At 45.4% G+C, this 27,970-nt stretch overlaps 1 protein-coding gene across 1 annotated transcript in view; it reads right to left on the bottom strand.

Moving 5' to 3' along the window:
• Positions 1–17,816: 17,816 nt before the first annotated feature.
• LOC143283868 (gamma-aminobutyric acid receptor subunit beta-like) overlaps positions 17,817–27,970 on the bottom strand; it is a 448,038-nt gene continuing 437,884 nt past the window's right edge. Inside the window, exon 10 of the mRNA XM_076590247.1 lies at positions 17,817–18,248. Coding sequence (XP_076446362.1) covers positions 17,817–18,248 — 432 coding nt within the window. The remainder of the gene's footprint in view (positions 18,249–27,970) is intronic.

Genomic DNA, 27,970 nt, shown 5'->3' on the forward strand with positions numbered 1-27,970 from the left:
ACACACACACACACACACACACAAGCCAGCCAGACATAATCACGCAAATATATCCCCCCCAATCAACTACACTCATGAGATGTCCTTGACATTCCCTTAAATACAGGTCAATAGCCAATTTTCCGATTCATTGTCTTCGAAATGTATCAAAGCATAGACGGAGTTATCCTCTCTTCTTCCTTCCCCCATCCATCCCTCACACCCCCTCCTCCCACTGATGCTTTCCCCTTCTCCTCAATCAGGCTTTGGGGAATTGATGATAGCTTACCTCCCCTGCCGCCACAGCGATATTTCGTTGCTTTTATCTGCAACTGACTTGAATGATTTCTTTAAAAACTAAAAGCAACGATCGTTTTATTGCTTCACGCTTTCTTTATGTTTTCTTTTTCTTTCAGTCGGAAATGATTTCAATAGTTTGTCTTTTTTTTTTTTTTAACCCTCATTCTAAACTAAAGCAACAATTTTTTCAGGGATTTTCGTTTCTTTAAAACAACAAAAATTTGGTTTTGTTTTTCATTTCTTTTCTTTTTGTCCAGATGAAGCGTTGTTTAACGCTGCATTGTTAGGATGATGGTGTGCTGATGAGTGTTATGTTGTTGGTTCTTTTCACCCTCAGTCAGGCGGGTTTCACACAGGGGACGGAATGTGAATGACCCGTAATTGTGTCGCTCTGTACAGCATGTCTGTTACGATATATGAACTCAGTTATAATACACCGCCACCACGCCACCATCATCAACAGCAACAACAACGGCATCCAATCATAGAAAGAATACACTGACGGTATGTCCCCACGCACGCCCACATGCACAGACACAGAAACTAAACAGTGAAAAGACGTTAAACTAAAGACACACACACACACACACATGCACCAACACACACACACACATACACACGCAGGGGAGAGAGAGAGAGAGAGAGAGAGAGAGAGAGAGAGAGTTGCATATCCACACACACACACTTTTTTCTGGGGTGAGGGGCAGTCCCAGTGGCGAATAATCTTACTGTACTGATCACAGACTTCAAAACACTTCATTTCATAATCTCTCTCTCTCTCCCCCCCCCCCCACCCGTCTCCCTCACGCACACGAACAGACAGACAGACAGACACACGCACACACACACAGAGGTACGCACACAAACACACACGCACACAAACACACGCACGAACGCACCATCCAGCTCCAGGTTTCCTCCATATTCCCTGTATACCCAGGTAATCGCTAGCTTCCTGATTCATTGTCCACGATATGTGTCAAAACAGGGCGGGGTTATCTTCTCTTCTTCCTTTCCTCTGGACCTCTACTCCCCCACCCATTCGCCCCCTTCACATCCCACTGGTGCTCTCCCTTTCCCCTCAATCAGGCTTTGCGGAGCTGGTGATGGCTTACCTCCCTTGCCACAGCGCTATTGTGTAACTGAGTATTTCCCGCCCGTTGCTCCAAACGAGAAACAGCGGTCTTTCATTACTTTCGTTTTGTTTTGTTTTGTTTGTTTTGATTTTAGTTTCTTTCATCCCAGAGGAAATGTTGTTTTAACGCTGCATTGCTGGGATGGTGTTGTGCTGTTGAACATGTTGAGTTAGTTACTGTGTGGGTTTCACACTGGGGGGGCGGAGTGGAATGACCTGTGATTGTGTTGCTCTTCGCTGTTTCTCATGTCTTGCGAAGACACAGTGTAAAAGAAACAGCAACATCAAATCACACACACACACACACACACAAACAAACAAACAAAACACCAAAGGAGTTATGCATGTGCCGTATATATACATCAGTCAGACAATAGTATGCTTCCAAACACACACACACACACACACACACACACACACACACACAATGTGCGCACACACAATGTGCGCACACACATGCAAGCACATACACTTACACACACATGCACGCGTAAACAACAAACACACACACATGAGAGAGAGAGAGAGAGAGAGAGAGAGAGAGAGGTATTTCCACAGACTTACATAACCTCCTACGCCACCTCTGCACTCCCACCCCCCGCACACCATGTGCACATGTAAAAACGCACACATGACACAAGACTCATTCAAGATGGCGGAAGTAGTCAATCACTGAATTTCAGAGCTGCTGGAATCGTAGCATCTCTACGAACATGACAAAAACAAGAGGCTTGGGAGGACGACTGGACACTCCGGCACCAAAAGACGTAAGAAAATCCCAAAAAGAAATATCTAAAACATCATCCTTGAAGAGAACTGTTCAGAAAACATCTACCGAAGCGGAGAAAACAAAAGAAAACGTCAACAACGACAGTAAGTGATATTCACCATCTCTGTGTCACTGTAGAAAGTTTACGCAGAAAGATCGCTGATCTTGAAAAAGCGGTCGATAACCAAAAAGAGATCATCTGCACCTTACAAAAATCACAATACAAAAAAGACACTGTTGACAGTTTAACGCAGACAGACAGTTCCACCCAAACAGACGGTGCTATTTCAAACGACAAGACCTATGTTGACATTGTTAAAACAATCAAACCTGCTCTTGTCACTCAAGTCAAGGCCCCTGAACGTACTACAAGAGTGCTTCAAACATATCACGAAGGAAAACTTCAAAAAGATAACAAAAAAGACAAGAAAGGCAAGGCCTTCAAGACTCACTTGTGATACACTTTTTTTTTTTTTTTTTTTTTAAATCCAAGCTATTTATGTATTTAGTATAATGCATTTACTGTTATATTTATATTTTTTGTATTCTCTAAACTTGGCACTTTGATCTGATATTCGACCCAACAAAAGATCTGTCATTATGATCATTTTTTGTTCAAACAGGAACTTCTTTTGCTAAGCATGGAAGTTTTATTTATTGCAAACGTTTTGGTGTAGACAGTAGAACAAGGGAAATTACTCTGCTGGGGAACTTAGTTTGCTTTAAACTGATCTTTCTCATCTTAAACATTACATTTTTAAATTATACCCAATACATAAAAAGCTTGGATTTAAAAAAAAAAGTGCATCACAAGTGAGTTTTGAAGGCCTTGCCTCTCTTGTTTCAAAATGTAATGTTTAAGATGAGAAAGATCAGTTTAAAGCAAATTAACTCCACTAGCATTACAGAGTAATTTCCCTTCTTTACTATCTGCACCAAAACGTTTGCAAAATAAATAAAACTTCCATGCTTAGCAAAAGAAGTTCCTGTTTGAACAAAAAAATGATAATAATGACTGCTCTAGCTGTTGGGTCAGAATATCAGTAAATGCAGTTTGCATATAATTAGGCTTCATTCTTTATTTTTTTTTGTGCCCATCCCAGAAGCGCAATATTGTTTTAAACAAGATGACTGGAAAGAACTGAATTTTTCCTATTTTTATGCCACATTTGGTGTCAACTGACAAAGTAGTTGCAGAGAAAATGTCAATGTTAAAGTTTACCACGGACACACAGACACACACACACACACACACACACACAGACAACCGAACACTGGGTTAAAACATAGACTCATTTTGTTTACACAAGTGAGTCAAAAAGAAAGAAAGCCAGCAACAAAATGACATCACCTGTCATCATGACGTCAAATTGCAGTCTTCAAAAAAAAAAAACAACAACAAAAAAAACCGAACTCCAAAAGTCTACGAAGAAAATGGGGAAATAAATCAAGACCTTGACCTTGACCTTGACGTTGTAGATGTTTGAGGCCCAGTGATGGGCCAGTTCATCTTTCCAATATTCACGTACATTTTAGTGGCATGCGTGGCACTGGTACGTGTGGCAAATACTAAGATAGTTAAAAATAGTCAGGACTGACAAGTTGGAGTGTAGACACTCGCCAAATCTTTCCAATGAGCGTCGAGTCTGCCTTTGAAGCTGTTCATGGATGGCGCTCTGACCACGAACTCTGGGAGGTCATTCCACATGTTGACCACCCGCTGAGAGAAAGTTCCCGAAGTTGTTTTTTTTACATGACTCGGTTATGAGTGGGGTGAACGGAAAGAGGCTTGGCCGTTCTTACGGTTTTCATGTAATCCAACGCAAAACTCGTACAATTGACGACCTAGAACGGACACTAAAATCGACTGTATCGTCCTCAAAGACTGAGAAATCTGTGGACGCTGTTGTGATTCACTGCGGGCTAAACGATATAAAAACCATCTGACCCAAGAGACAGTAGCAAATTATTTGTCCAATCTATTAAAAGATTCTCTACTGAACACCCCAAAACAAAGATTGTCATCAGCAAGATCGCACCACTCAGAAGCCCCGAAATGGAAGTGAAAAGAAACCTGTTTAATGCGCTCACCACCACAGAACTGTTTAATTACAAGAACGTGTCCTTTGTTGACCACAGTCACCTGAACACCAGGTCACTCAAAGATCCGACTGTCAGAGGATCAAGTGTACTTGCAGGGAACGTGGGCAGACAAGTCCGTCAGCTTTTCTGGGAAAAGCCGAAGAGAATCGGCAGACGTCATCCACCTGTCAACCATCGTTCATGGAGATTCCCTGCCTGCACTGTATATCCCCCTTTCACCGAGGAGCGTGCGTGGCTTCACCCATATAATGTTTTGAATGACTGGAGTTAGATCTCTTCACACTGGAGTTAGATCTCTTCAGAAATATGACAGTTGCTTGTAGATTTGACCACGATTTCAGCAAATTCAAGATCTGACTGTTTCTAATTGTGGATATTCCATTCTTATATTCATCTTGAATACAATTTTCTCAAGTGTAATTTCAGACGTGTAAATTCCAACCCCTTTAGGCCTCAAAATTTGAGGTTTTGTAATCCCCCCCCCCCCCCACCCCGTTAAACCTTAGTCTTAGTACCAAGACTTCTCTTTCCCCTCTCCCTACCCCTCCCCACCCCATTTTTTTTTTCTTTTTAAATTTTTTTTTTTTTTCGTCTAATACCACTGACAGTGAAAAGACGCTAAACTAAAGAACGAACACATGCACACACAAACGCGCACAAACACATACACAAATACATGCGCGTGTGCATTTTATTCTAACTCTCAGATGCACACCCACCCACACAATGTACACCCCCCTCCCCCCAGACCCCCCTCCACACACACACACACACACACACACTTTGTCTATTCATCACATTCGCCTTACAGCAAGCCCCATCCAAACCAAAAAACACTGAAGCGTGACAGCACATGCAACAAAGGTGTTAGAGTTCCCCTCTCTGTTCTCTCCCCCCGGGGAATTTTTTCCCCCTTTCATTCTTCTGATCGTGCTTGAGGGAAATGGACCCTGGTCGTTGTCCTTACACCGACTGTCTCTCTGTCTGTCTGTTTCTCCCTCTCTCTTTCGGCATTTAGGCAACATCATTCAAATTGCCGTGTTCAGTTCTGCTGTTAAAAGCAACTGTGTGACTTTTTTTTAAAATCTATTTATTTATTTATTCATTTATTTTGTACTGGGTAGAGCCGATGGACAGGTGCCCTTAGGCGCTCATCATTCGATTCCTGTGTCATAAGTCAGGCTTCAGTCTCACACACACACACACACACACACACACACACACATGCACTCTCGAAAACAGACAGACAGACAGACAGACAAACAGACAGACACACACACACACACACACATACACACAGGCGCGCGCGCGCATATTATGAAAGTGGGTTTGACAACGAAATTTGGCATGAACAGTCTTGCTGCCGTGGGTCCGTTTTACGTGCGTTACGTGCATGTTGCACACGATACCTCGGTTTACCGTCTCAACTGAATGACTAGCGTCGAGACCACCACTCCAGGTCTAGTGGAGAAGGTGGGGGGAGGTGAATTCAGGCAAGTGTGGGATTCGATCCTGCACCCTCAGATTATCTCGCGTCCAAAGCGTAATCGTTACCACTCCACATATGTCATAGAATTTCCTTTTACCAGCTGAATCCTTTCTCATTGATGAGCGCAGGAAGTCCTTCTCTCCGCTCCCTTCCTGCGGCCTTTTTCCTGGCGGTTTTTTCTGATTTCTGGCGGTCTTCTAAAGTTACTGGTGGTCTTTCTGATCTATGGTGGTCTTTCTAAGGTCCCTCATGGTCGTTTCGAAATCTGGTGGTCTTTTTGTGTCTGGCGCTCTGTCTCTCTTATTTCTCTCTCTTTAAATCTCTAGCGACTTTTCAGGTTTCTATTCATTATATATCTATTTACTCATTTGTTTTGGTAATTGGCGGTCTTGTCTTCCTGATTAGAATTGATTCAAACTCTTCTATCAAGGTGTGACTTCAGGCTCATTCAGGGCGTCCTCATTTTATGTCCTTTCCAGGAAGAAAGTTTCGTTCCGGCGGCTTGCGAGGGTTGATTCTTTCAGTCATTGTATCAGTGAAGGAGGCCGTCTTCAGGTCTGTTCGGGGCATCTTTGTTTCTTGGGCGGAATGAGGTCAGATCGGAGTAAAGTGCTTTTGCATAGGACACCACACCATCCCGAAACAGGGGCCCTCGAGATATGATAACTGGTGATCACTGGGGCGTCTGCACGTCACGAACACTGAGGTCCGACAGTAGATCACCCAAGCCATTGAACTCCACGATGACCTTCAAGCCGTCATCATGAGGAGGAAGCTCAAAGATCTGACATGCTCGCAAAGACCATTCTGCAGTGCACCGTACCAGGCAGTAGGAAGAGAGGGAGGCAAAAGGAAATGTGGCAGGATGACACCAAAGAATGGAGAGACCTGAATTTCCCAGATTCACGTAGAGCTACGAGAGACAGGAACTGATGCAGAGAACTGGTCTGGAAATGATATGCGGTTATCACTGGGTTATGGGACAGGTGGAGGAGAAGGAAGAAAGAAGAACACTGGGTTATGGGACAGATGGAGGTGAAGGAAGGAAGAACACTGGGTTATGGGACAGATGGAGGTGAAGAAAGAAGGAAGAACACTGGGTTATGGGACAGATGGAGGTGAAGGAAGGAAGAACACTGGGTTATGGGACAGATGGAGGTGAAGGAAGGAAGAACACTGGGTTATGGGACAGGTGGAGGTGAAGAAAGAACACTGGGTTATGGGACAGATGGAGGTGAAGGAAGAAGGAAGAACACTGGGTTATGGGACAGATGGAGGTGAAGGAAGAAGGAAGAACACTATATTATGGGACAGGTGGAGGAGAAGAAAGAACACTTGGTTATGGGACAGATGGAGGTGAAGGAAGAAGGAAGAACACTGGGTTATGGGACAGATGGAGGTGAAGGAAGAAGGAAGAACACTGGGTTATAGGACAGATGGAGGTGAAGGAAGGAAGAACACTGGGTTATGGGGCAGATGGAGGTGAAGGAAGGAAGAACACTTGGTTATGGGACAGATGGAGGTGAAGGAAGAAAGAACACTGGGTTATGGGACAGATGGAGGTGAAGGAAGAAGGAAGAACACTTGGTTATGGGACAGATGGAGGTGAAGGAAGAAAGAACACTGGGTTATGGGACAGATGGAGGTGAAGGAAGGAAGAACACTGGGTTATGGGACAGATGGAGGTGAAGGAAGGAAGAACACTGGGTTATGGGACAGATGGAGGTGAAGGAAGAAGGAAGAACACTGGGTTATGGGACAGATGGAGGTGAAGGAAGGAAGAACACTGGGTTATGGGACAGGTGGAGGAGAAGGAAGAAAGAACACTGGGTTATGGGACAGATGGAGGTGAAGGAAGAAGGAAGAACACTGGGTTATTGGACAGATGGAGGTGAAGGAAGGAAGAACACTTGGTTATGGGACAGATGGAGGTGAAGGAAGAACACTGGGTTAAGGGACAGATGGAGGTGAAGGAAGGAAGAACACTGGGTTATGGGACAGATGGAGGTGAAGGAAGAAGGAAGAACACTGGGTTATGGACAGATGGAGGTGAAGGAAGGAAGAACACTTGGTTATGGGACAGATGGAGGTGAAGGAAGGAAGAACACTGGGTTATGGGACAGATGGAGGTGAAGGAAGGAAGAACACTGGGTTATGGGACAGATGGAGGTGAAGGAAGAAGGAAGAACACTGGGTTATGGGACAGATGGAGGTGAAGGAAGAAGGAAGAACACTATATTATGGGACAGGTGGAGGAGAAGAAAGAACACTTGGTTATGGGACAGATGGAGGTGAAGGAAGAAAGAACACTGGGTTATGGGACAGATGGAGGTGAAGGAAGGAAGAACACTGGGTTATGGGACAGATGGAGGTGAAGGAAGGAAGAACACTGGGTTATGGGACAGATGGAGGTGAAGGAAGGAAGAACACTGGGTTATGGGACAGATGGAGGTGAAGGAAGAAAGAACACTGGGTTATGGGACAGATGGAGGTGAAGGAAGAAGGAAGAACACTTGGTTATGGGACAGATGGAGGTGAAGGAAGGAAGAACACTGGGTTATGGGACAGATGGAGGTGAAGGAAGGAAGAACACTTGGTTATGGGACAGATGGAGGTGAAGGAAGAAAGAACACTGGGTTATGGGACAGATGGAGGTGAAGGAAGGAAGAACACTGGGTTATGGGACAGATGGAGGTGAAGGAAGAAGGAAGAACACTGGGTTATGGGACAGATGGAGGTGAAGGAAGGAAGAACACTGGGTTATGGGACAGGTGGAGGTGAAGGAAGAAAGAACACTGGGTTATGGACAGATGGAGGTGAAGGAAGAAGGAAGAACACTGGGTTATGGGACAGATGGAGGTGAACAAAGGAGGAAGAACACTGGGTTATGGGACAGATGGAGGTGAAGGAAGAAGGAAGAACGCTGGGTTATGGACAGGTGAAGGTGAAGGAAGAAAGAATACTTGGTTATGGACAGATGGAGGTGAAGGAAGAAAGAAGAACACTGGGTTATGGGACAGATGGAGGTGAAGGAAGAAGGAAGAACACTGGGTTATGGGACAGATGATGGAGGTGAAGGAAGGAAGAACACTGGGTTATGGGACAGATGGAGGTGAAGGGAGAAGGAAGAACACTGGGTTATGGACAGATGTAGATGAAGGAAGGAAGAACACTGGGTTATGGGACAGATGGAGGTGAAGGAAGGAAGAACACTGGGTTATGGGACAGATGGAGGTGAAGGAAGGAAGAACACTGGGTTATGGGACAGATGGAGGTGAAGGAAGAACACTGGATTATGGGACAGATGGAGGTGAAGGAAGAAGGAAGAACACTATATTATGGGACAGGTGGAGGAGAAGGAAGAAGGAAGAACACTTGGTTATGGGACAGATGGAGGTGAAGGAAGAAGAAAGAACACTGGGTTATGGGACAGATGGAGGTGAAGGAAGGAAGAACACTTGGTTATGGGACAGATGGAGGTGAAAGAAGAAGGAAGAACACTGGGTTATGGGACAGATGAAGGAGGAGGAAGAAAGAACACTGGGTTATGGGACAGATGATGGAGGTGAAGGAAGGAAGAACACTTGGTTATGGGACAGATGGAGGTGAAGGAAGGAAGAACTCTGGGTTATGGGACAGATGGAGGTGAAGGAAGGAAGAACACTGGATTATGGGACAGATGGAGGTGAAGGAAGAAGGAAGAACACTGGGTTATGGGACAGATGGAGGTGAAGGAAGAAGGAAGAACACTTGGTTATGGGACAGATGGAGGTGAAGGAAGGAAGAACTCTGGGTTATGGGACAGATGGAGGTGAAGGAAGAAGGAAGAACACTGGGTTATGGGACAGATGGAGGTGAAGGAAGAAGGAAGAACACTGGGTTATGGGACAGATGGAGGTGAAGGAAGAACACTGGGTTATGGGACAGATGGAGGTGAAGGAAGGAAGAACACTGGGTTATGGGACAGATGGAGGTGAAGGAAGAAGACTGGGTTATGGGACAGGTGGAGGTGAAAGAAGAAGGAAGAACACTGGGTTATGGGACAGATGATGGAGGTGAAGGAAGGAAGAACACTGGGTTATGGGACAGATGGAGGTGAAGGAAGAAAGAACACTGGGTTATGGGACAGATGGAGGTGAAGGAAGGAAGAACACTGGGTTATGGGACAGATGGAGGTGAAGGAAGAAGGAAGAACACTGGGTTATGGGACAGATGGAGGTGAAGGAAGGAAGAACACTGGGTTATGGGACAGGTGGAGGTGAAGGAAGAAAGAACACTTGGTTATGGGACAGATGGAGGTGAACGAAGGAGGAAGAACACTGGGTTATGGGACAGATGGAGGTGAAGGAAGGAAGAACACTGGGTTATGGGACAGATGGAGGTGAAGGAAGAACACTGGGTTATGGACAGGTGGAGGTGAAGGAAGAAAGAACACTTGGTTATGGACAGATGGAGGTGAAGGAAGAAAGAAGAACACTGGGTTATGGGACAGATGGAGGTGAAGGAAGAAGGAAGAACACTGGGTTATGGGACAGATGATGGAGGTGAAGGAAGGAAGAACACTGGGTTATGGGACAGATGGAGGTGAAGGAAGGAAGAACACTGGGTTATGGAACAGATGGAGGTGAAGGAAGAAGGAAGAACACTATATTATGGGACAGGTGGAGGAGAAGGAAGAAGGAAGAACACTGGGTTATGGGACAGATGGAGGTGAAGGAAGAAGGAAGAACACTGGGTTATGGGACAGATGGAGGTGAAGGAAGAAGAACACTTGGTTATGGGACAGATGGAGGTGAAAGAAGAAGGAAGAACACTGGGTAATGGGACAGATGAAGGAGGAGGAAGAAAGAACACTGGGTTATGGGACAGATGATGGAGGTGAAGGAAGGAAGAACACTTGGTTATGGGACAGATGGAGGTGAAGGAAGAAAGAACACTTGGTTATGGGACAGATGGAGGTGAAGGAAGGAAGAACACTGGGTTATGGGACTGATGGAGGTGAAAGAAGAAGGAAGAACACTGGGTTATGGGACAGATGGAGGTGAAGGAAGAAGGAAGAACACTGGGTTATGGGACAGATGGAGGTGAAGGAAGGAAGAACACTGGGTTATGGGACAGATGGAGGTGAAGGAAGGAAGAACACTGGGTTATGGGACAGATGGAGGTGAAGGAAGAAGGAAGAACACTGGGTTATGGGACAGATGGAGGTGAAGGAAGGAAGAACACTGGGTTATGGGACAGATGGAGGTGAAGGAAGGAAGAACACTGGGTTATGGGACAGATGGAGGTGAAGGAAGGAAGAACACTGGGTTATGGGACAGATGGAGGTGAAGGAAGAAGGAAGAACACTGGGTTATGGGACAGATGGAGGTGAAGGAAGAAGGAAGAACACTGGGTTATGGGACAGATGGAGGTGAAGGAAGGAAGAACTCTGGGTTATGGGACAGATGGAGGTGAAGGAAGAAGACTGGGTTATGGGACAGGTGGAGGTGAAAGAAGAAGGAAGAACACTGGGTTATGGGACAGATGATAGAGGTGAAGGAAGGAAGAACACTTGGTTATGGGACAGATGGAGGTGAAGGAAGAAAGAACACTGGGTTATGGGACAGGTGGAGGAGAAGGAAGAAGAAAGAACACTGGGTTATGGGACAGATGGAGGTGAAGGAAGAAGGAAGAACACTGGGAGAGAAGTCCAATGCCTAAGCAATTCCGCCACGGCGCCCATTATCATTTATTTATTTATTTATTAAGATGTTTTGCTATAGCGCATATTCTTGAAGCTCTTTGCAATTCACAAATGCACCAAAAGCATAACATAGTTTTAAGACCTTCCTTAAGGTGTTATGTCCAAATGGTCGTTCAGTTTTGTTTTGTTTTTCTCAACCCGTGGAGGTTTCCATCCAGTCGCATGCCCATGCCTGGCAACCTGTGACCAGTGTCTGTCTTTGGAGTATGTGTTCAATCCGGTTGCCGTTTTCGTTTTATTGTCCTGGATGACATTTTTTCCCGGTGGGTGTGTTCAACCCTTTCAACGTTTTGTTTCAGTTCCTTTCCTGGGGGGAGTTTTACTGGTGGGTGTTGATTGGAATTGTCCACAGGGGTCTGTTCAGCACTCTTGACCAAAGGTGTTGTGTTGCTTCAGTACCCTCCTCATCCCCACTCTCCCTTTGTGTGTGTGTGTGTGTGTGTGTGTGTGTGTGTGTGTGTGTGTGTGTGTGTGAAGAAAGTACGATCACGTGTAACCTAGGTGTGTGTGTGCGTGTGTGTGTGTGTGTGTGTGTGTGTGTGTGAAGAAAGTACGATCACGTGTAACCTGTATCACTTTACGTTTCGTTGTGGATCAGTCTGGTTGTCGATCTCTCTCAGCGGTTTTTCTCTCCCTCTAGCCACACACACACACACACACACACACACACACACACTTTCACACGTTTTTTATGTGTTTTTTTTTATATCATAGTTACATAATCAAACATTCATTCACAATCTTCAAAAGAGTTGTCAAACGAACACAGCAAGAATTCAAGAGGCCAGTAAGTTTCATTCTTTTTCGGACACAACACTCTTCACTGCATTCATAGTTAATAAGATACAGACACCGATTATATCAGGAAAAAATAAGTTGTGTTACAATGTAAATTTCAGTGTAATAAACAATATTCATATCAGTATACGAAATAGTGTTGAAGAAGGAATGTTAACAACATGAAATGGTATGATTATCAATATTTAGTATGGTTAGCAAAGAATGCTGGGGAAAAGGTATTTGGGACACTGTTATTCAGAGTGTCCCTAACAGCAAGAATATGAATAGCTGAAAATGGAAGGAAAAAAAGAAAGAAAAAAACAAACAAAAAAACCCAAAAAACAAAAAACAAAAAAACACCCACACGCAAAAAGAATAACAAAGGCAAATCCACATTCTGAATAACATACAGATACACAAGCGGGCACATACATACATATCTATATATTCATTTATACCCATTCGGTTTAGACAATCTGCAACCAGCATACATAGACATACATTAAAAAACAAAAAAACAAAAACAAAACAAAACAAAAAAAAACCCGCAGAAAAAGAAAGAAAAAAGAAACTGGGATTGAAAATTGATACACACTTCCACTCTTTTTAATTATTGTGCACGGTTAGACTGTGCATATTTTTTCAAAACAAAAACGTTTCCAACTTACCTTCCAAAGTTGTTCAACTGAAAATGAAAGAAAATGGAATTTTGGGTAATCATTCTAATTTTCAAGTTTTTTTTTAATCACTGGATTGTAATGCGCATGATTAATATGTGATCTCCAAACACAGATGTGTGTCTTTTAAACGCTTCTTTTTTCGGGGGGGGGGGGGGGGGGGGGGGATTCATATCGTTCGAATGCTCGCGTTTGAACCGTTCGTCTGAACCGAAACAGAATCAACCGAGCTGTACATACATTTTCAAAGGATTGTGTAAAAGATAATTCCCACCCCTCACTCCTCCTCCATTTCCCTTTTTGTCTGGCATTATTCAGTTATAAATTAATGCTGACTAAATCGGGTAATATTTTCTTGATTAATTGGGTACATATTTCTAGGAAAAATCATAGTTGTGAATTTCATTGCCATTCATTCTTTCGTTCGTTCATTTTACTCGTTCGACAATTTATTCATCTATCCTTCTATCCCGTTCGTTCATTCATTCATTCATTTCTCTTTTCACCACACTGCCTTTTGCACGTACATATCAATCGCTACAAATATACGTCTTCAGTCTTTCCAAAATGAGATGGTCTTTGCAACAGCAACGACGAAGACAACAACAACATAGCGATAGTAACAACAACAAAACCAGAAGAAAATTGCAAAAACAACAAGAACAACAACAGTGATAAATAGTGATGACACTTTCCTCGGCAATGGACTGGTATCGAAACGTTTTACCTTTTCCAGGCAGGACCCAAAGTGGAAACTCCCGTAATCACCCGAACACTGACCATCACTGTCAGTGTAAAGAAGGCAACACACACAGTCTCCTGGTCCAGCGTGCCACTAGCAAGCGTCATGGGGCTTTGCTCGCGTACTGTTTATGGTTTCTGTGACCGTGACAATGCTGGAGACAGGGAATGGGGGGCGGGCACGGGGGAGTCAAGTAAAGGCTATCCCAAAACCACCCCCTTTCCTTTTAAACAGCTTGCTTTTCAACAGTGTTTTTCAACAGCCCATGGAATGAGGTTAATTTCCAACTGGGAAGCAGCGGTAGATGTTGACTGGCCACAATTCACCCCGGGGGTCATTCTAGGTTAGCCCAGAATGATCCCAGGGTAAAATCCAGTGGAGGAAGGGGGGGGGGGTGGGGGCAGTCAGAGGCTGTTACACCGGGAAGGATGGGGTGGGGTTGTGAAGCTGGTGGTAGGGGCGAAGGGTGGGGAGCAAGATCTGATTTCTGAAGGAAGAAGGGGGGCAGGAACACCCGAATGCTCTAGCTCTACGGTCTCTACTATCTTTAGGGAGTCTGGAAGAGTTAGCTCAAAAGGGCCAGGACATTTCTTTCCAAAACTTTTTACGGGTATGGACTACGAAAATCAACGAAACAAACACAGCACTATAAACCCCATATTTAAATTATGCTAACAATAAACAGTTGACATGTAGCTAAGTGTGTCAAATAAAAATGAATCAAAACATACCCTGGTAAATATGCAATATACACTGAAATGCCACGAAGCAAAAGTAACCATAATTTCCTATAATTGTCACAATGTTTCTTAACATTATAAGTTTTGAAACTCAAAGGAAAAAATTCTTCTCGATTTAAAAGACAGTCTACAAAACACTGTAGCATGTCTTGGGTCGACGAGAACATCGGAGAACAAAGCTATGAACTGAGCATTGCAAAAGAAAGGAAATCCTGTCTGGAAATGGAGGTCGTCACAAATGCAGCGATTCCACAGAATTCCTTGTTTCAATGTGCGAAGCACACTGCCTCTCTTTAACTAAAAACGAATTTAAAAAATGCAGGAATAAAAGGTAGTCGCAGCTTTACAGAGAAACGAATTATTCGTGTTCGTAAACCGCTTCTGAGGAGAAAGGAGGTTAGAAGGTTGAATGACAATGATTACGGAGTGGGGAGAGGGGATGCACGTGCCACTGTAGATTCAGACACTGATATCGAAATGGTGACACTGGAAAGTGTCACTCTTACAGGTATATTTGGGTGCAAAGTTACACGAATAAATATCAAGGAATCGCACAACATCTGTAAGTGAACAATCAAACAGTCAGATAAATAGACTAAGAATATCAAGATGATTAAATGCTACTGTTGAAGATGGTCATGGTTAAAGAATGACAATGATCATGATTAAAGAATGGTGGTGATGACGATAATGACACGCAGCGATGCATACAAAGATCAACAACGTGCCAGTGTTGCAGCCAATTGTACTGTCCGTTGAGAAACGAAAGGAAGAAACCTTCCTGGAAGACAAATACGATTTAAATCCAAATATTCATCGGCGTTGACAAGAATGAAATCTTCGGGACATAATCCCTACGAAGCGTTAAAAAATGTTTCGTAGGGCTTAAAACCTGAAGTACTGATTTTTGCTAACGTCGATGAAACGTTTTTGTTGTTTAGTTTTAAATCGTATTTGTCGTTTCGTTTCTCAATGATTCAGCAGTCTTCGTCATTTTATTCTCATTTCGGGAAGACATTTCAAGTGATTAGTTCAAATATCATCACAAATCGCTGTTTCCCTTACATAGAACCACATGCAGCCAGTCTCTTCATACATAGTCACAAACAGCCTTTCTCAGCAGATGCCAATAACTGCTCCAGCAGTTGGATCTTTTCCACAGCGTTTTGCAAGTCACAGCGGCGATGTGTGTGCGACAAGGTTTTACGTTGATCAGTGGACAAACACTGCATGTCCAGGTGTAAGTAGTCGAGACAAAATAATGCACTGGCGCCCTTCTGGAGTGTGGAATGGAAGAAGTAGTATCATTTAGAGTGCGGTTTATCTTTCTTACACGCTACAGCTCCCAACTTTTGTCTCTTTTCAGGCTCCCCATTTCTTCACCCATTAATCTATTCCCCTCTCCACAAGTTCCCGGCTACCTTCTCTCCATAGAACTCTAACTTGTGGTCTTTTATCCAATGCATGGACTTTGATCTACATGAAATTTCGCCTCGTATGCCTACACGGTGATGGTCGTTCCACACAGTTTATACCGCCTCTCAGACTTTCTATCCATGGACAATTAGTGCATGAAGTTTTACTCAGTGGATATTTCATCCTGCTTGGACTTCTATCTGGTGGACTATACAAAGTGGTTTCAACAACAGAGTTTCTCTTTTCCTTCTGTGGACTTTCTCTTCGTGATATCCATCATATGGACTGCTCTTTGTAACATTAACCCTAGGGATTTGTTTGTTTGTTTCTGAGGGCGTCTCTTGGACTTCCACGTGTAAAAACCTCTCTAAGAACTCTCACCACATGGAATTTCGCTCCATAGGTTTTCTCTGTATGGAGTTCGATCCTTTGGAATTTTACCTCGAGAAATTTTGACCTTTGAACATTCATCCCATACACATTAACATCGTGCATTTTCACCCGTGAACTCTCATTCTACGGACTTTGATCTTGATGACATTATTCCTGAGGAATTAAACCGTTTGGACTCAGCTATCGTAATCGGAACACCGTCAACAAGAAACACGCAAACATAATCTTTCAGCCTTTGTATAGAAACGTGCGCAAATCCTGTACTGCTACACGCAGACATATTAAGACATCATGGTAGAATGCTTGCTTAGTTTCAGTTGTTTCTCGCCAACAGTCACATCCCACACAAAACTGTAAACAGTGCGAAATTGTCTCGTAAACTGTTACGTGCACATTACAAAGACCCATCTCAACGTGGAGCACTTGTGTTTCTACAGTTCCAAAACCACCTCCAAAAAGCCTCACCATCTGAGCCACAGAGGTAAAGCCCACTCCCTTGGAGCGACAGATACTCATTTCCATGAACACTGCGGGTAGGGGCGTAGGTGGGGGGGCAAGATTTTGGGGGTAGATAGCAAGGGGGTGAACACGTACGGGGTGAAAGTAGCGGGGTCCTGTCCCGGTGTTTCAGCAGCTTCCCCACTCTAGTCATCTGTTTCTAGACGAGTGCGGTGGTCGGATGGTCAGAGCGCTGGATTCTCACCTGACTTTCCTGGGTTCGATCCCCGGTCTCCGTGCACCTGGGTTATGGGTGGAGATTTTTCCGAACTTCCATGTCAATATATGTGCATACCTGCTAGTGCTCGACCCCCCTTCGTATGCATCCACATGCAGAAGAAAAAATACGCACGTTAAAGATCCTGTAATCTATATCAGCCATCGGTTGATTATGGAAAAAAGAACATACCCAGTATGCACATTTCCGAAAACGGAATATGGCTGCCTGCATGGCGGGTTAAAAATGGTAAAACACGTAAAAACCCACTCGCACATATGAGTGAACGTTGGAGTTGCAGCCAACGAACGAAAAAATAAAGAAAAAAATCCAGAACATATCCAGAGTGTCTCACATCGGTAATATGTCCCTAACGGAAACATCATGTTCAGTATCAAAGGTCCACACTGAGCGACAGTTTTTTTGTGTGTTTTTTATATAATTTTTTTTATTTAGATCAATGAATTGCTCGTGTGAACCTAAACACGCTCTGTCCGGTAAGGCCAATGGTCACGTTAGGGACATCCATCACACAGCCCTCAAACACAGGACAAACAAAAAAGGAAAGCCCTCGCCAGCGCTCAGATCAGCCGACACGGAACCACGGCCAGTGTTCTGGGCCTCAGTATTGGGGCCAAAACCGTTTTGTCCCCCACCCCCACCCCCCACTCCCGAAACAAAACCCACCCAAAAAACAATAACTTCTTACTGGACAGGCCGGGACCGCCGACAGAGGCGCGGGAAGGAGGCAGTAATGTAGAAAGGCTGCAACAACACAGCCAAGGGTGTAAGGGCGGCCATCAGTGAGTGTGTGTGTGCAGGTAAGCGTCGGTCACGTCAGGAGGTAGACGGCCCAGTAGCTGAGGTTGAAGACGACGAAGAGCGTGGGGAAGAGGAGGCGGGCATACCTGTCGATGGTGTTGACGTCCTGCACGCGCGGGATCTTCACCTTGATCTGCTTGGCCTTCTGCTTGAAGTTGGACAGAAAGCGGCGGCGGCGCGGCGGTACACTGTTGACGCCCAACGCGCCGCCGCCTCCGCTCCGCCGCCTGACCACGTTGCACGGCAGGTAGCCGTGCGACACGAAGTTGGCGCGGGGCGGCAGCGCGGCGTGCATGCGCAGGTTGCTGTGGTCGGTGATGGCCGTGGTGTCTCCACCTCCCCCTCCCCCGTCCCTGTCCAGGGTGTAGCGCTGGCTGCTGCGGATGCCCAACATGGGTGACAGGCGGATCTCCTTCATCTCCATGGCCTCCATGGCGTTGTTCTGAAACCAGCACCAACACCAGTGGGGGTTTAGATGTCGGGGAGAGTGGAAGGGAAGGAGGAAGCGGTATTTGTAGTATCTGTACTAGTAGTAGTAGTCGTAGTAGTAGTCATAGTATTATTATTAGTGGTAGTACAAGTATTAGTAGTGGTATCAATAATAATATTCGTAGTAGTAGCAGTGTATTACAATTAGTAGTAGAAGTAGTAGTAGTAGTAGGAAGTGGAGAAAGAGTAAGAGCAACAGCAGTAGCAATAGCAGTATGTGGTAGTAGAAGCAGTGGCAGTAGTAGTGATGCATGATCATCAGTAGTATTATCGTTAGTAGTAATAGTAGTAGTAGTGGTAGGGGGAGGAGCAGCAACAGCAGCAGCAGCAGTTGTAGTAATATAAACTAGTAAAAGAAAGAGGAAGTACAGGATGCGGAAAAAGAGAACGGTTAGCAGAAGAAGAAGAAGACGACGAAGAAGTAGAAAGAGGAGGAGGCGGAGAAGGAAGAGGAGGAAGAAGAGGAGGAGAAAGAAGAAGGAAAGACAGGGGCAGACGACCTTGCAACGGCAGCTACTAACAGAACACGACAAGACAAGACAATGCGCATTTGTTTCGGGCAACTCCGTGGGGGCACATGAAAATGTTACACACTTCATGTAACTAATAAAGATATAAATAACATTTGGTGTTGTACTCATAATTTACAATGGCCAAACCAAATGTTTGATTTAATTAAGACATACATTGGACATACATTTAGAGGAAGAAGAGAAAAGAGAGAAAAAAAAGGAAGAAAAAAGTAACATTCAAGACATACAGTACTGCACAATGCATACATGCCAGAAAAGAGTGGACGTTTATATCAAACGCAAAGTGGACATAAATCACTGGTTTTGTTGTTGTTGTTGTTGTTGTTGCTGTTGTTGTTGGTTTGTTTGTTTGTTTTTAAGAAAAAAGAAAAAGAAAGGTAAGAATGTTGACTCAGCGAGATGCACCTTCTCTGTCGAGTTGAAAACAAGGGGCGATAATTCACAATCAGTAACTCCCCTTCTAAGGACCGCGATTTGGGCTGCACAGAAGGGGAGCGTGAATTGGCGGGTCTGGCCCAGTGTCTGACTTCGGAAGTTCGTACATAACTGGGAAGAGGAATGAGGAAGGTAGGATATGAACAGATAGCATGTATCACTTCCGCAGCAGACGTTGCACTGAATCGTAATTTGGACTTGGCCGTTCTTTGTGCGCAGCTTGCAAAACATCTGGCCATCCTAAAACATTGAACAGAAGCAGTGTTTTTCGTTGGGTTTACGCGTAGGTCGGGTGTCTGCCTTTTCTTCTCTATATTTAAGCAAATGTGGTGCAATGAGTATGAACCAGCCCCGTTCGCTCAAACACCCCCTTAAACTGAAGTTTAGAATGTTCCCCCACGTGACATCTGTGAATTGTGGAGTGCACTGTTTGCTGATGTGGCAGGTGTGTGTTGATCCCTTCATCCACCAGACGCCGTGTCAACTGCAGAAGTTCGACACAAGGAGACACATTCCCTATCTGATCGATATTTGTGGTTGAAGAGTTTCGGAGATGGCAGATTGAAATGTCTCCACTCTGCTACATCGGGAATAGAAAAAAACGTTTTGCAAAGATCATCTCGCAACCGGGGAAAAACAAAAACAAAACAAAAGCAAAAACAAAAACAAAAGAAAACAAACAAACAAAACAAACAAACAAAAATGTCTTGCAAAGATTATCTCGCAACAGGACATTTTAATCGCGCAGTGTCGTGACCTCGACAACAGAACGCAAGCCTTGCTTTTTGTTTTGTTTCGTTATTTATTTATTTATTTATTTATTTTTGTTCTGGTATTTTTTATATCGGGCACGCTGTGGCAGAATCGGTTAGGTGTTCGCCTTCTGATTCAATGTTCACCCCGTTTCAGCATAGTGTTGTGTACTTGAAAAGACACTTTATTCCGATTTTTTCCTCACTCCACTCAAGGTTACTTGATTTCAGTCGAGGAAGGCTAAAAGGGCGGGAGGAGAGGATGGGACCCCACATTTCAATACCGAGTTCTAGACAAAGTGAAAGCGAATTCACTGCTCTCATGGCCGTAAAAGGCTGTGTGGTCTTTAAATCTAACTTCAAATATCCTGGCACTGGGCAATCAGTGTACCAATTTTGAAAAAACAACAACTGGCTTTAAAAAGCTATATCATACTTAATTTCTACATATATCTATCTGTCTATCTATCTAAACACACACACATATATATATATATATATATCGTTTTCTAGCTATCTGTTATGCCATGCTGGCAGTGACTCTGAACATTGACCTCTGACTATGACTACATACCGTGAAGAGGGTTTTGCTCTGACCACAGCTAATCACGTACTAAATCTGAAGAAGATTCGAGACCAAACCTGTCTTGTGTCTGAACGCTATTTTCAAAGAATTTGCCAAGTTGTGACTTCGACCTTTGTTGTCTTTGTTTCTTCTTCTTCTTCTTTTGCCGCACCAGCTTTGGCACCGTTTCAGTGGCATTACTCCAGTACCGTTTATTCCGAGCCCCCACCTAGGTTCGTCTGTCGCAGTCGCAGTACCGGCAGTCCACAGGGGACTATCGATGTTAGGTCGCCAAGGGGCCACACACCAGAGGAGACCCTGCGCTGCTGCTGAGTCTCTTCGGTGATGTTCGGTATATAGCGCTTTAACGTAAATAGGACACCACCTACTAATTCCCCTACTGACATCAACAATGGCTCAGTCGCGGAGCCAGACTGCGTGAGCCTCTCCACCACGTCCTTCCAACAACAGTCCCCCATGAATTTTCTGACACTGAAGACCTTGACAAGACTCACACAAAATGCGGAAGTGGAGAGGTATCGAAACTGAGGTCACCATGAGAGTAGGGCATGAAAGGCCACATAATTTGGGAACCTTTTTCATATCAATGATGACGGAGGAGGATGACGATGATGATGATGACGATGCTGCTATGGAGGTCCATTTAGGTAGGGGACTACGTGACAAGGCTGTACTCTACGCTTCCTGTCATAATATTTTCCCGGCATCAACCAGGCCCGATAGATACAGACACTTGCAGTGTTGGTCAGGAAATTAGAGCGACATACCCACAGACGCATCCGTCAAGTGGATGATATTCGACAGTGTGGTCCCAGTCTTCCCATTTAAGCCCATTGCACACTTAACTCTAGGTAGGAGCCAGCCGCGGGCCGAAAACCCCCACCTCCGCTGGGATTCGAAACCGCGTCTTCCCAGCCGTCTGTCTGCGACGGAAACGACTTCGCCACGGCGGCTGGTTGACATTTGTCATCTGACTAAAAATGTAAACGGGGGCATATGCTAACCATGACCAGTCTCAATACCACGTTTGATTAAACTTGGAGGCAAAAAGTGAGTTGTACTGTTCCTATGCGAGTGAGAATTTCCCACCAAACTAACCCTAACCCTTGACCCCCCCATCCCTCTTATAACGTCTCCATAACTGGGATGAAAATAAAGCTGTTATTCACAACTACTACTATCAACGTTGTTCCTGAACCATTTATAACAACTATGAAAATACCAACGTTATTCAGTAAATGGATGTTGACACACACACAGACACACAAACACAAAAACACATTGAGAGAGACAGAGACAGAGAGACAGACAGACAGACAGAGAAGGGGGAAGGCAGATTCAGACAGAGACCCACAAAAACAGAGACAGACAACACAAGACGCATCTCCAATAGTGTTTGGAAAGAAACGATGAGAGAGAGACAGAGACAGACAGAGAGGAGAGAGAGAGAGAGAGAGAGAGAGAGAGAGAGAGAGAGAGAGAGAGAGAGAAGGAAATGCAAATGGCCCCACGAAGAGAGCGTTGTTTATCTCGCAGGGTGCCAGGGCCAGGCCTCAGGTTGTAAACACGTCAGTCAGACAGCCCGCCAGAGGAGGAGACAGAGGGAAGGACAGAGAGAGAGACACTGATAGAGTGGCAGAGCGATACTGACAGAGGCAGAGACACAGAATGGATGTTCGGAGAGAACGCTAAGCACTGAACACTGAAATGTTCAGTGTCATTAGCTGTAAAGCTCCAATGACACAGTAGGTACAAATCAGAACAAAAATTGTCAGAGAGAGAGAGAGAGAGAGAGAGAGAGAGAGAGAGAGAGAGAATGGAGAGAATGATGATGGCATTGATCAGTGAACCTGCAATTTGACATTTTATGGGATACGTATATGCACAATTTGTCTAACAGAGAGAAAGTGAGAGAGAGAGGTATTTACAAAGGTTAATAGGCAGAGAGAGAGTATATATATATATATATATATATTTGTGTGTGTGTGTGTATGTGTGTGTGTGTGTGTGTGTGTGTGTGTGTGCGCGCGCGCGCGCGCGTGCGTGTTACAATAACAAAACAAGATTCGAATGCCGCCTGTTCACGATCATTGCAACGAAAACTTTATTCACGGATATATTTTCCTGTGCACACAAACCCTGGCTCCTCCCGACACTGCCCCAAGTGCCAGAAGACCGCAAAGACCTGTCAACGCCAGGTCGCCAAGAGGCCACACGTCGTAAGAAACCCTGCACAGCACCAGTGCAGTGATGCCTGGTCACATTCAATATACACAGGAGCCGCTCCAAATTAGGTGGGCATCCACATATGAAATGACGACCTCTACAGCGCCCCTCCGAAGAACAGTTCCATGGACCTTTTTCACGTGGGTTATTCGTCTGTCTGTCTGTCTCTCTCTCTCCACACACACGCACACAAATCTCTCTCCACACACACGCACACAAATCTCTCTCTCTCTCTCTCTCTCTCTCTCTATATATATATATATATATGTGTGTGTGTGTGTGTGTGTGTGTGTGTGAAATAATTTATCACGTATTGATACGCCCGCCAATGTGTGACTGTTTAAACTTGGAAGATAATGTTTATTTGTTTATAGTCTTGTGTGATGCAACATGTAACAAATATTCAGCTACCCCACACACCCCTTTGAATTTGGGATTAGGATTATTCACTTTAAGGCAATAGGCATGTCAAATGTCAAGTGTCAAGTCTATCTCTCTCTCTCGTTCTCTATCTCCCTCTAGAAACGGATGCCATTACAGGAGATTACACTTACACAGGACAGAAAATTTTAGATTACCTTTGTGCGCGTTTCCAGCAAGCTCATCGTCAATTCTGGCCACCCCCCCACCCCCCCCCCCTCTCTCTCTCTCTCAACAGCCAAATACATTTGCAGTGCTTGTATTTACTGCAGCACTGCCAAAACAGATTATCTGTCCGAACGTGCCCAAAATATCTTACAGTGGGCAAAAAAGGAAAGAAGTTTTCGACAGTAAATCTTTGTCAAGCAGCAAAACAAAACAAAACATTCAACCACAAAAAATGTAACCCCACAAGAAAATGTTATCTGGGTAAATGAAGGCAAAAGAAACTTGTGGCACTTTCCTGATGTGCCCTATTTCATTACGGGTGCAGTGGCCGAATGGTCAGAGCGCAATTCTCGCCCGAGTTTCCTGAGTTCGATCCTCGGTCTCGGCGCACCTGGTGGGTATAGGGCGGAGGATTTTGCGATCTCCTTGGTTAGTACATGCGTGCAGACCTGCTAGTGTCTGAACTCCCTTCGTGAGTATACGTATGCAGAATTTTTTTTTTTTAAAGATCCTATTACCCATGTCAGCATTCGGTGGGTTATGGAAATAAAAACACACCCAGCATGCATACGCCCGAAAATGGAGTATGGATGCCTACAGCACGGGGTACAAAACAAACACCCCTCTCCCCACCCCCACACACAAAAGCCCTGTCACACACAAAAAGGGTATGCGTGTGTGTGTGTGTGCGTGTGTGTGTGTGTGTGTGTGTGTGTGTGTGTGCGTGCGTGCGTGCGTGCGTGTGTGCGTGTGTGTGTGTGTGTGTGTGTTGTTGTTGTTGTTGTTGTGTGTGTGTGTGTGTGTGTGTGTAACTGAAACCTGACCGAATGACACAGGAAACGTGTGATACGCCCCCAACGGTAGCTATCTCTGCCCTGGTAGACAGACTTGTGCAACTGACTCCGTAATTGTATAGCGTTGAGGGCTAGGTCTATGACCTCCCTCTTTCATTGTTCGTGTGGGTAGTTGTTGTTGTTGTTTTTTTTTTACAGTTGTACAAGAGGAACAATACCTTCACATCAATAAATTTGAATTTTGTCCACCCCCTCACTTCCCCGTCCTCTCTCTTCATCTTTATATTCTCTTTGTCAGTATATATTTCTCTCTCTCTCTCGCTGTACACGCGCGCGCGCGCGTGTGTGTGTCCCTTATGCCTACTTATTTCTCTCTCTCTCCCTCCCTTCCTCACACCCCCTCCCCTTCTCACGCGCACCTGACATCTTACCTACATCTTCTCTGCCTCCTTGCACCCATCACACCAGGCCTGTTTACCTTCCACTCTCTTTGATTATCCTTCTCATTCTCATAACCCCTCCCCCCCCCCACTCACCCCCCACCCCCCGCCCCTGTCTTCATCACGTGATGAAGAGGCCAAAAACCGCTGTGAATCTGCCGCCTCACACAGGAAGAGGGGTGACAGGAAGAGAAGGAAGCCCTTGCCGTGATACCAGCTGAGGACGCCTGCAGCTGTCTGGGTACCCTGCAGGCTTTTTACTGCAGCACAGCCTGTCAGCCTGGTGGCCTGTGGCACTGTAGAAGACAGACAGAGGAGAAGGGGATGGATGCTGTTGGGTGGACGTGAGGAGAGGGATGGGACTGGCTGGAGAGAGGAGACAGGGGCATGAAAGACTTTAAGGGGAACAGCTGAATGGAGTCGAAAGGCTGCGTTGTCGTTGGTGTGGTCACAAAAGTGAGAACAGGGGAAAGATGTAGCATAAACAGTTTCTGAGACTGGTGTGATGTCTGGATGTGGGAGGACAGCTGGGCGATGTGCACTGTTTAAATGTGGGTGCGAGGGTGGCAGGAAGAAGGGAAGAGAGACTTTAGATGAAGAGATGAGACGGGGGAATTACGACATTTTAGGGGAATAGTTGGAAGTGGTGGAAGCTGTGTGTTGTTGCGGTTGCTGTGGTCACAGAAACGCGATTAATGCAAAGTGTCGTTCGGATGAGATGATAAACCGACAAAAAAATGGGTGGCGCTCTCAGTGCAGCGACACACTCTCCCAGGGTAGAGCAGCCCGAATTTCACACAGAGAAATCTGTTGTGACAAAAAGAACAACAAAAATACAAATATAGCCAGAATGGTTCAGTTAATTCTTTTCTCCTACCAGCCCATGCCCCATCTCACACTCCATCTGTCTGTTCTGATCTTCTGCTTGTCAGCCACATATCTTTCTCTTTTCTATGTGTGTAAGTCAGCTTGTCTCTCCATCCTGTTTATTCACTTCTCACCCTTTCTCCCCCTCTCTCTTTCTTGATATGACATTTATATTCTTACTCTCTCTGTCTGCCTGTCTGTCTCTATCGCTGCTGGCTCTTCTCCTCTCTTCTTGTCTCACCTCCATCTAACCTCTCCCTGCATCTTCTCTCCCTCCTCACCCGCTACACGATATCTTTTCACCCCTACCCCCATTCCATATATTTTTTCTCATTGCACACCCCCCTACACACACACACACCCAGCTCTTCATCACGTAGTGAAGAGGCCAAAAACCGCTGTGAATCTGCCGCCTCACACAGGAAGAGGGGCGACAGGGAGAGAAGGAAGCCCTTGCTGTGATACCAGCTGAGGACGCCTGCAGCTGTCTGGGTCTTTTACCATGCAGGCTTTTTACTGCAGCACAGCCTGTCAGCCTGGTGGCCTGGCACCGTAGAAAACAAACAGAGGAGAGGGGAGATGGACAATGTTGGGTGGACTTGTGACGGAATGAAGACTGGTGGTGGCGGGGGAGGGGTCTGTGAAGAGGCTACAGAGCCATAAAAGACTGTAGGGGAATAACTGAAGGTGGCACAGGCTGCGCTGTTGTTGTGGTCACAGAGGTGAGAATAGCAGAAAGATGTAGCGGAACGTGTTTCTAAGACTGGTGTGACGTCAGAATGTCTGGATGGAAGAGAAGAGAGGAGATGTTCTGTGTGTGAGGTGGATAAGGGGAGGGTATATCATGCCACATGCACGTGACTGTTTAATCCTTTCCCCTCTCTCTCTTCCTTCTCTCAGCGTTCTTGTGCCTGTCTTCTTTTGTTGAATACTACATGAAAACAAAAATCGCATTAATGTGAATAAATTATCTAAATTAATTAACCCCTTTGTCAATCTATCTGACATTGTTCTCTTCTCTTGCCTGCTTGTCAGTATCTGTGTGTGTGTGTGTGTGTTAATATCTTTCCCTTCTGCCCACCCTTATCTCTCTCCCTCTTTCTTTCCCTCTCTCGCTCACTCCATTCCTGTCTCCCATTTTCACCTCCGTTTGATCTCTCCTACATTTTTTTTTGTCCCTTCTTACCAGTCACACAATATTTTCACCCCATCCCATAAACTTTTCCTCCTCATCCCAACGCCCTATCATCCCCCTCTTTCATCACGTGTTGGAGAGGCCGAAAACTCGCTGTGCATCTGTCCCTGAACGCAGGAAGAGGGGTGACAGGGAGAGAAGGAAGCCCTTGCTGTGATACCAGCTGAGGACGCCTGCAGCTGTCTGGGTCTTTTACTCTGCAAGCTTTTTACTGCAGCACAGCCTGTCAGCCTGGCATTGAGGAAGACAGAAGAAAGGGGAGATGGTCGCTGCTGGGTGGGCTTCCGATGGAGGGGTGTGGGCGGATGACTGAAGAGAGAAGAGGTAGGGCATAAGTTGCTGTTGTTGCAGAGGCGAGAATCGCTAGAACAGTGGAAAGAAACACAGAAATGGTTTCCAAGAGTAGCGTGAGTTCCGGACTGAATGTGGAAGACAGTGGAGTGTGCGCTGGGTAGGTATTGGTTGGTGGGTATGTCAGCTAAGAAGAAGAGGCAGGAAAATAGCAGTATGGGAGAATCGTTGAGTAAGGTTTGGAGGATTTGTGTAGGGGATGTGGGGATAGATGATGTTGATGTGGATAATTATAGGGCAGACACCAAGCTCTCAGCACATTACAAACGCAGTCAGTTGGCTGCCGATCTGGATAGAGACGTCTGACAGCTGCCTTTGAGCTCATCATTCCCTTCCTGTGTCATTCACTCGGGTTTCAGTCACGCACACCCACTCTCTCTCTCTCTCTCTCTCTCTCTCTCTCTCTCACAGACATGTAACATTTTACGTGTATGACTGCTTTCTTTACTCACCCCGCCATGTAGGCAGCCACACTCCGTTTACGGGGTTGTGCCGCATGCTGGCTATGTTCTTGCTTCCATAACCAACTGAACGCTGGCTATGCGTGTTTAATCTTTTGGAGGGGAGGCGGGGAGGGGTGGGGGTGGGGGGGCTGCGGGGGGTGCGGGGGGTCAGATTGCATCGTGCACGGACGTGCCACTGACAAGAAACCTCGTCTCAGTCACAGCGACCTGACATCAACAGCCCCACAACGGCCAACACACAGCTGTGTCTGTCACAGAACAGGAGTGTCTACCACTGACTGGTCATGGAAAGACGGGACAAGGAGATAAGAAAACAACAACAACAACAACAACAACTGCGGCTCAAAGACATCGTGTGGCCGACACCAACACCGCTACACACCAAGCTCCGTGGCTCCAGACAGAACTTGGAGTGGACGACGTCATTCATCAGACGGGCCAGAC

The sequence above is a fragment of the Babylonia areolata genome, chromosome 7 (assembly GCF_041734735.1).
Source record: "Babylonia areolata isolate BAREFJ2019XMU chromosome 7, ASM4173473v1, whole genome shotgun sequence".
NCBI classification, from domain to species: Eukaryota; Metazoa; Mollusca; class Gastropoda; order Neogastropoda; family Buccinidae; genus Babylonia; species Babylonia areolata.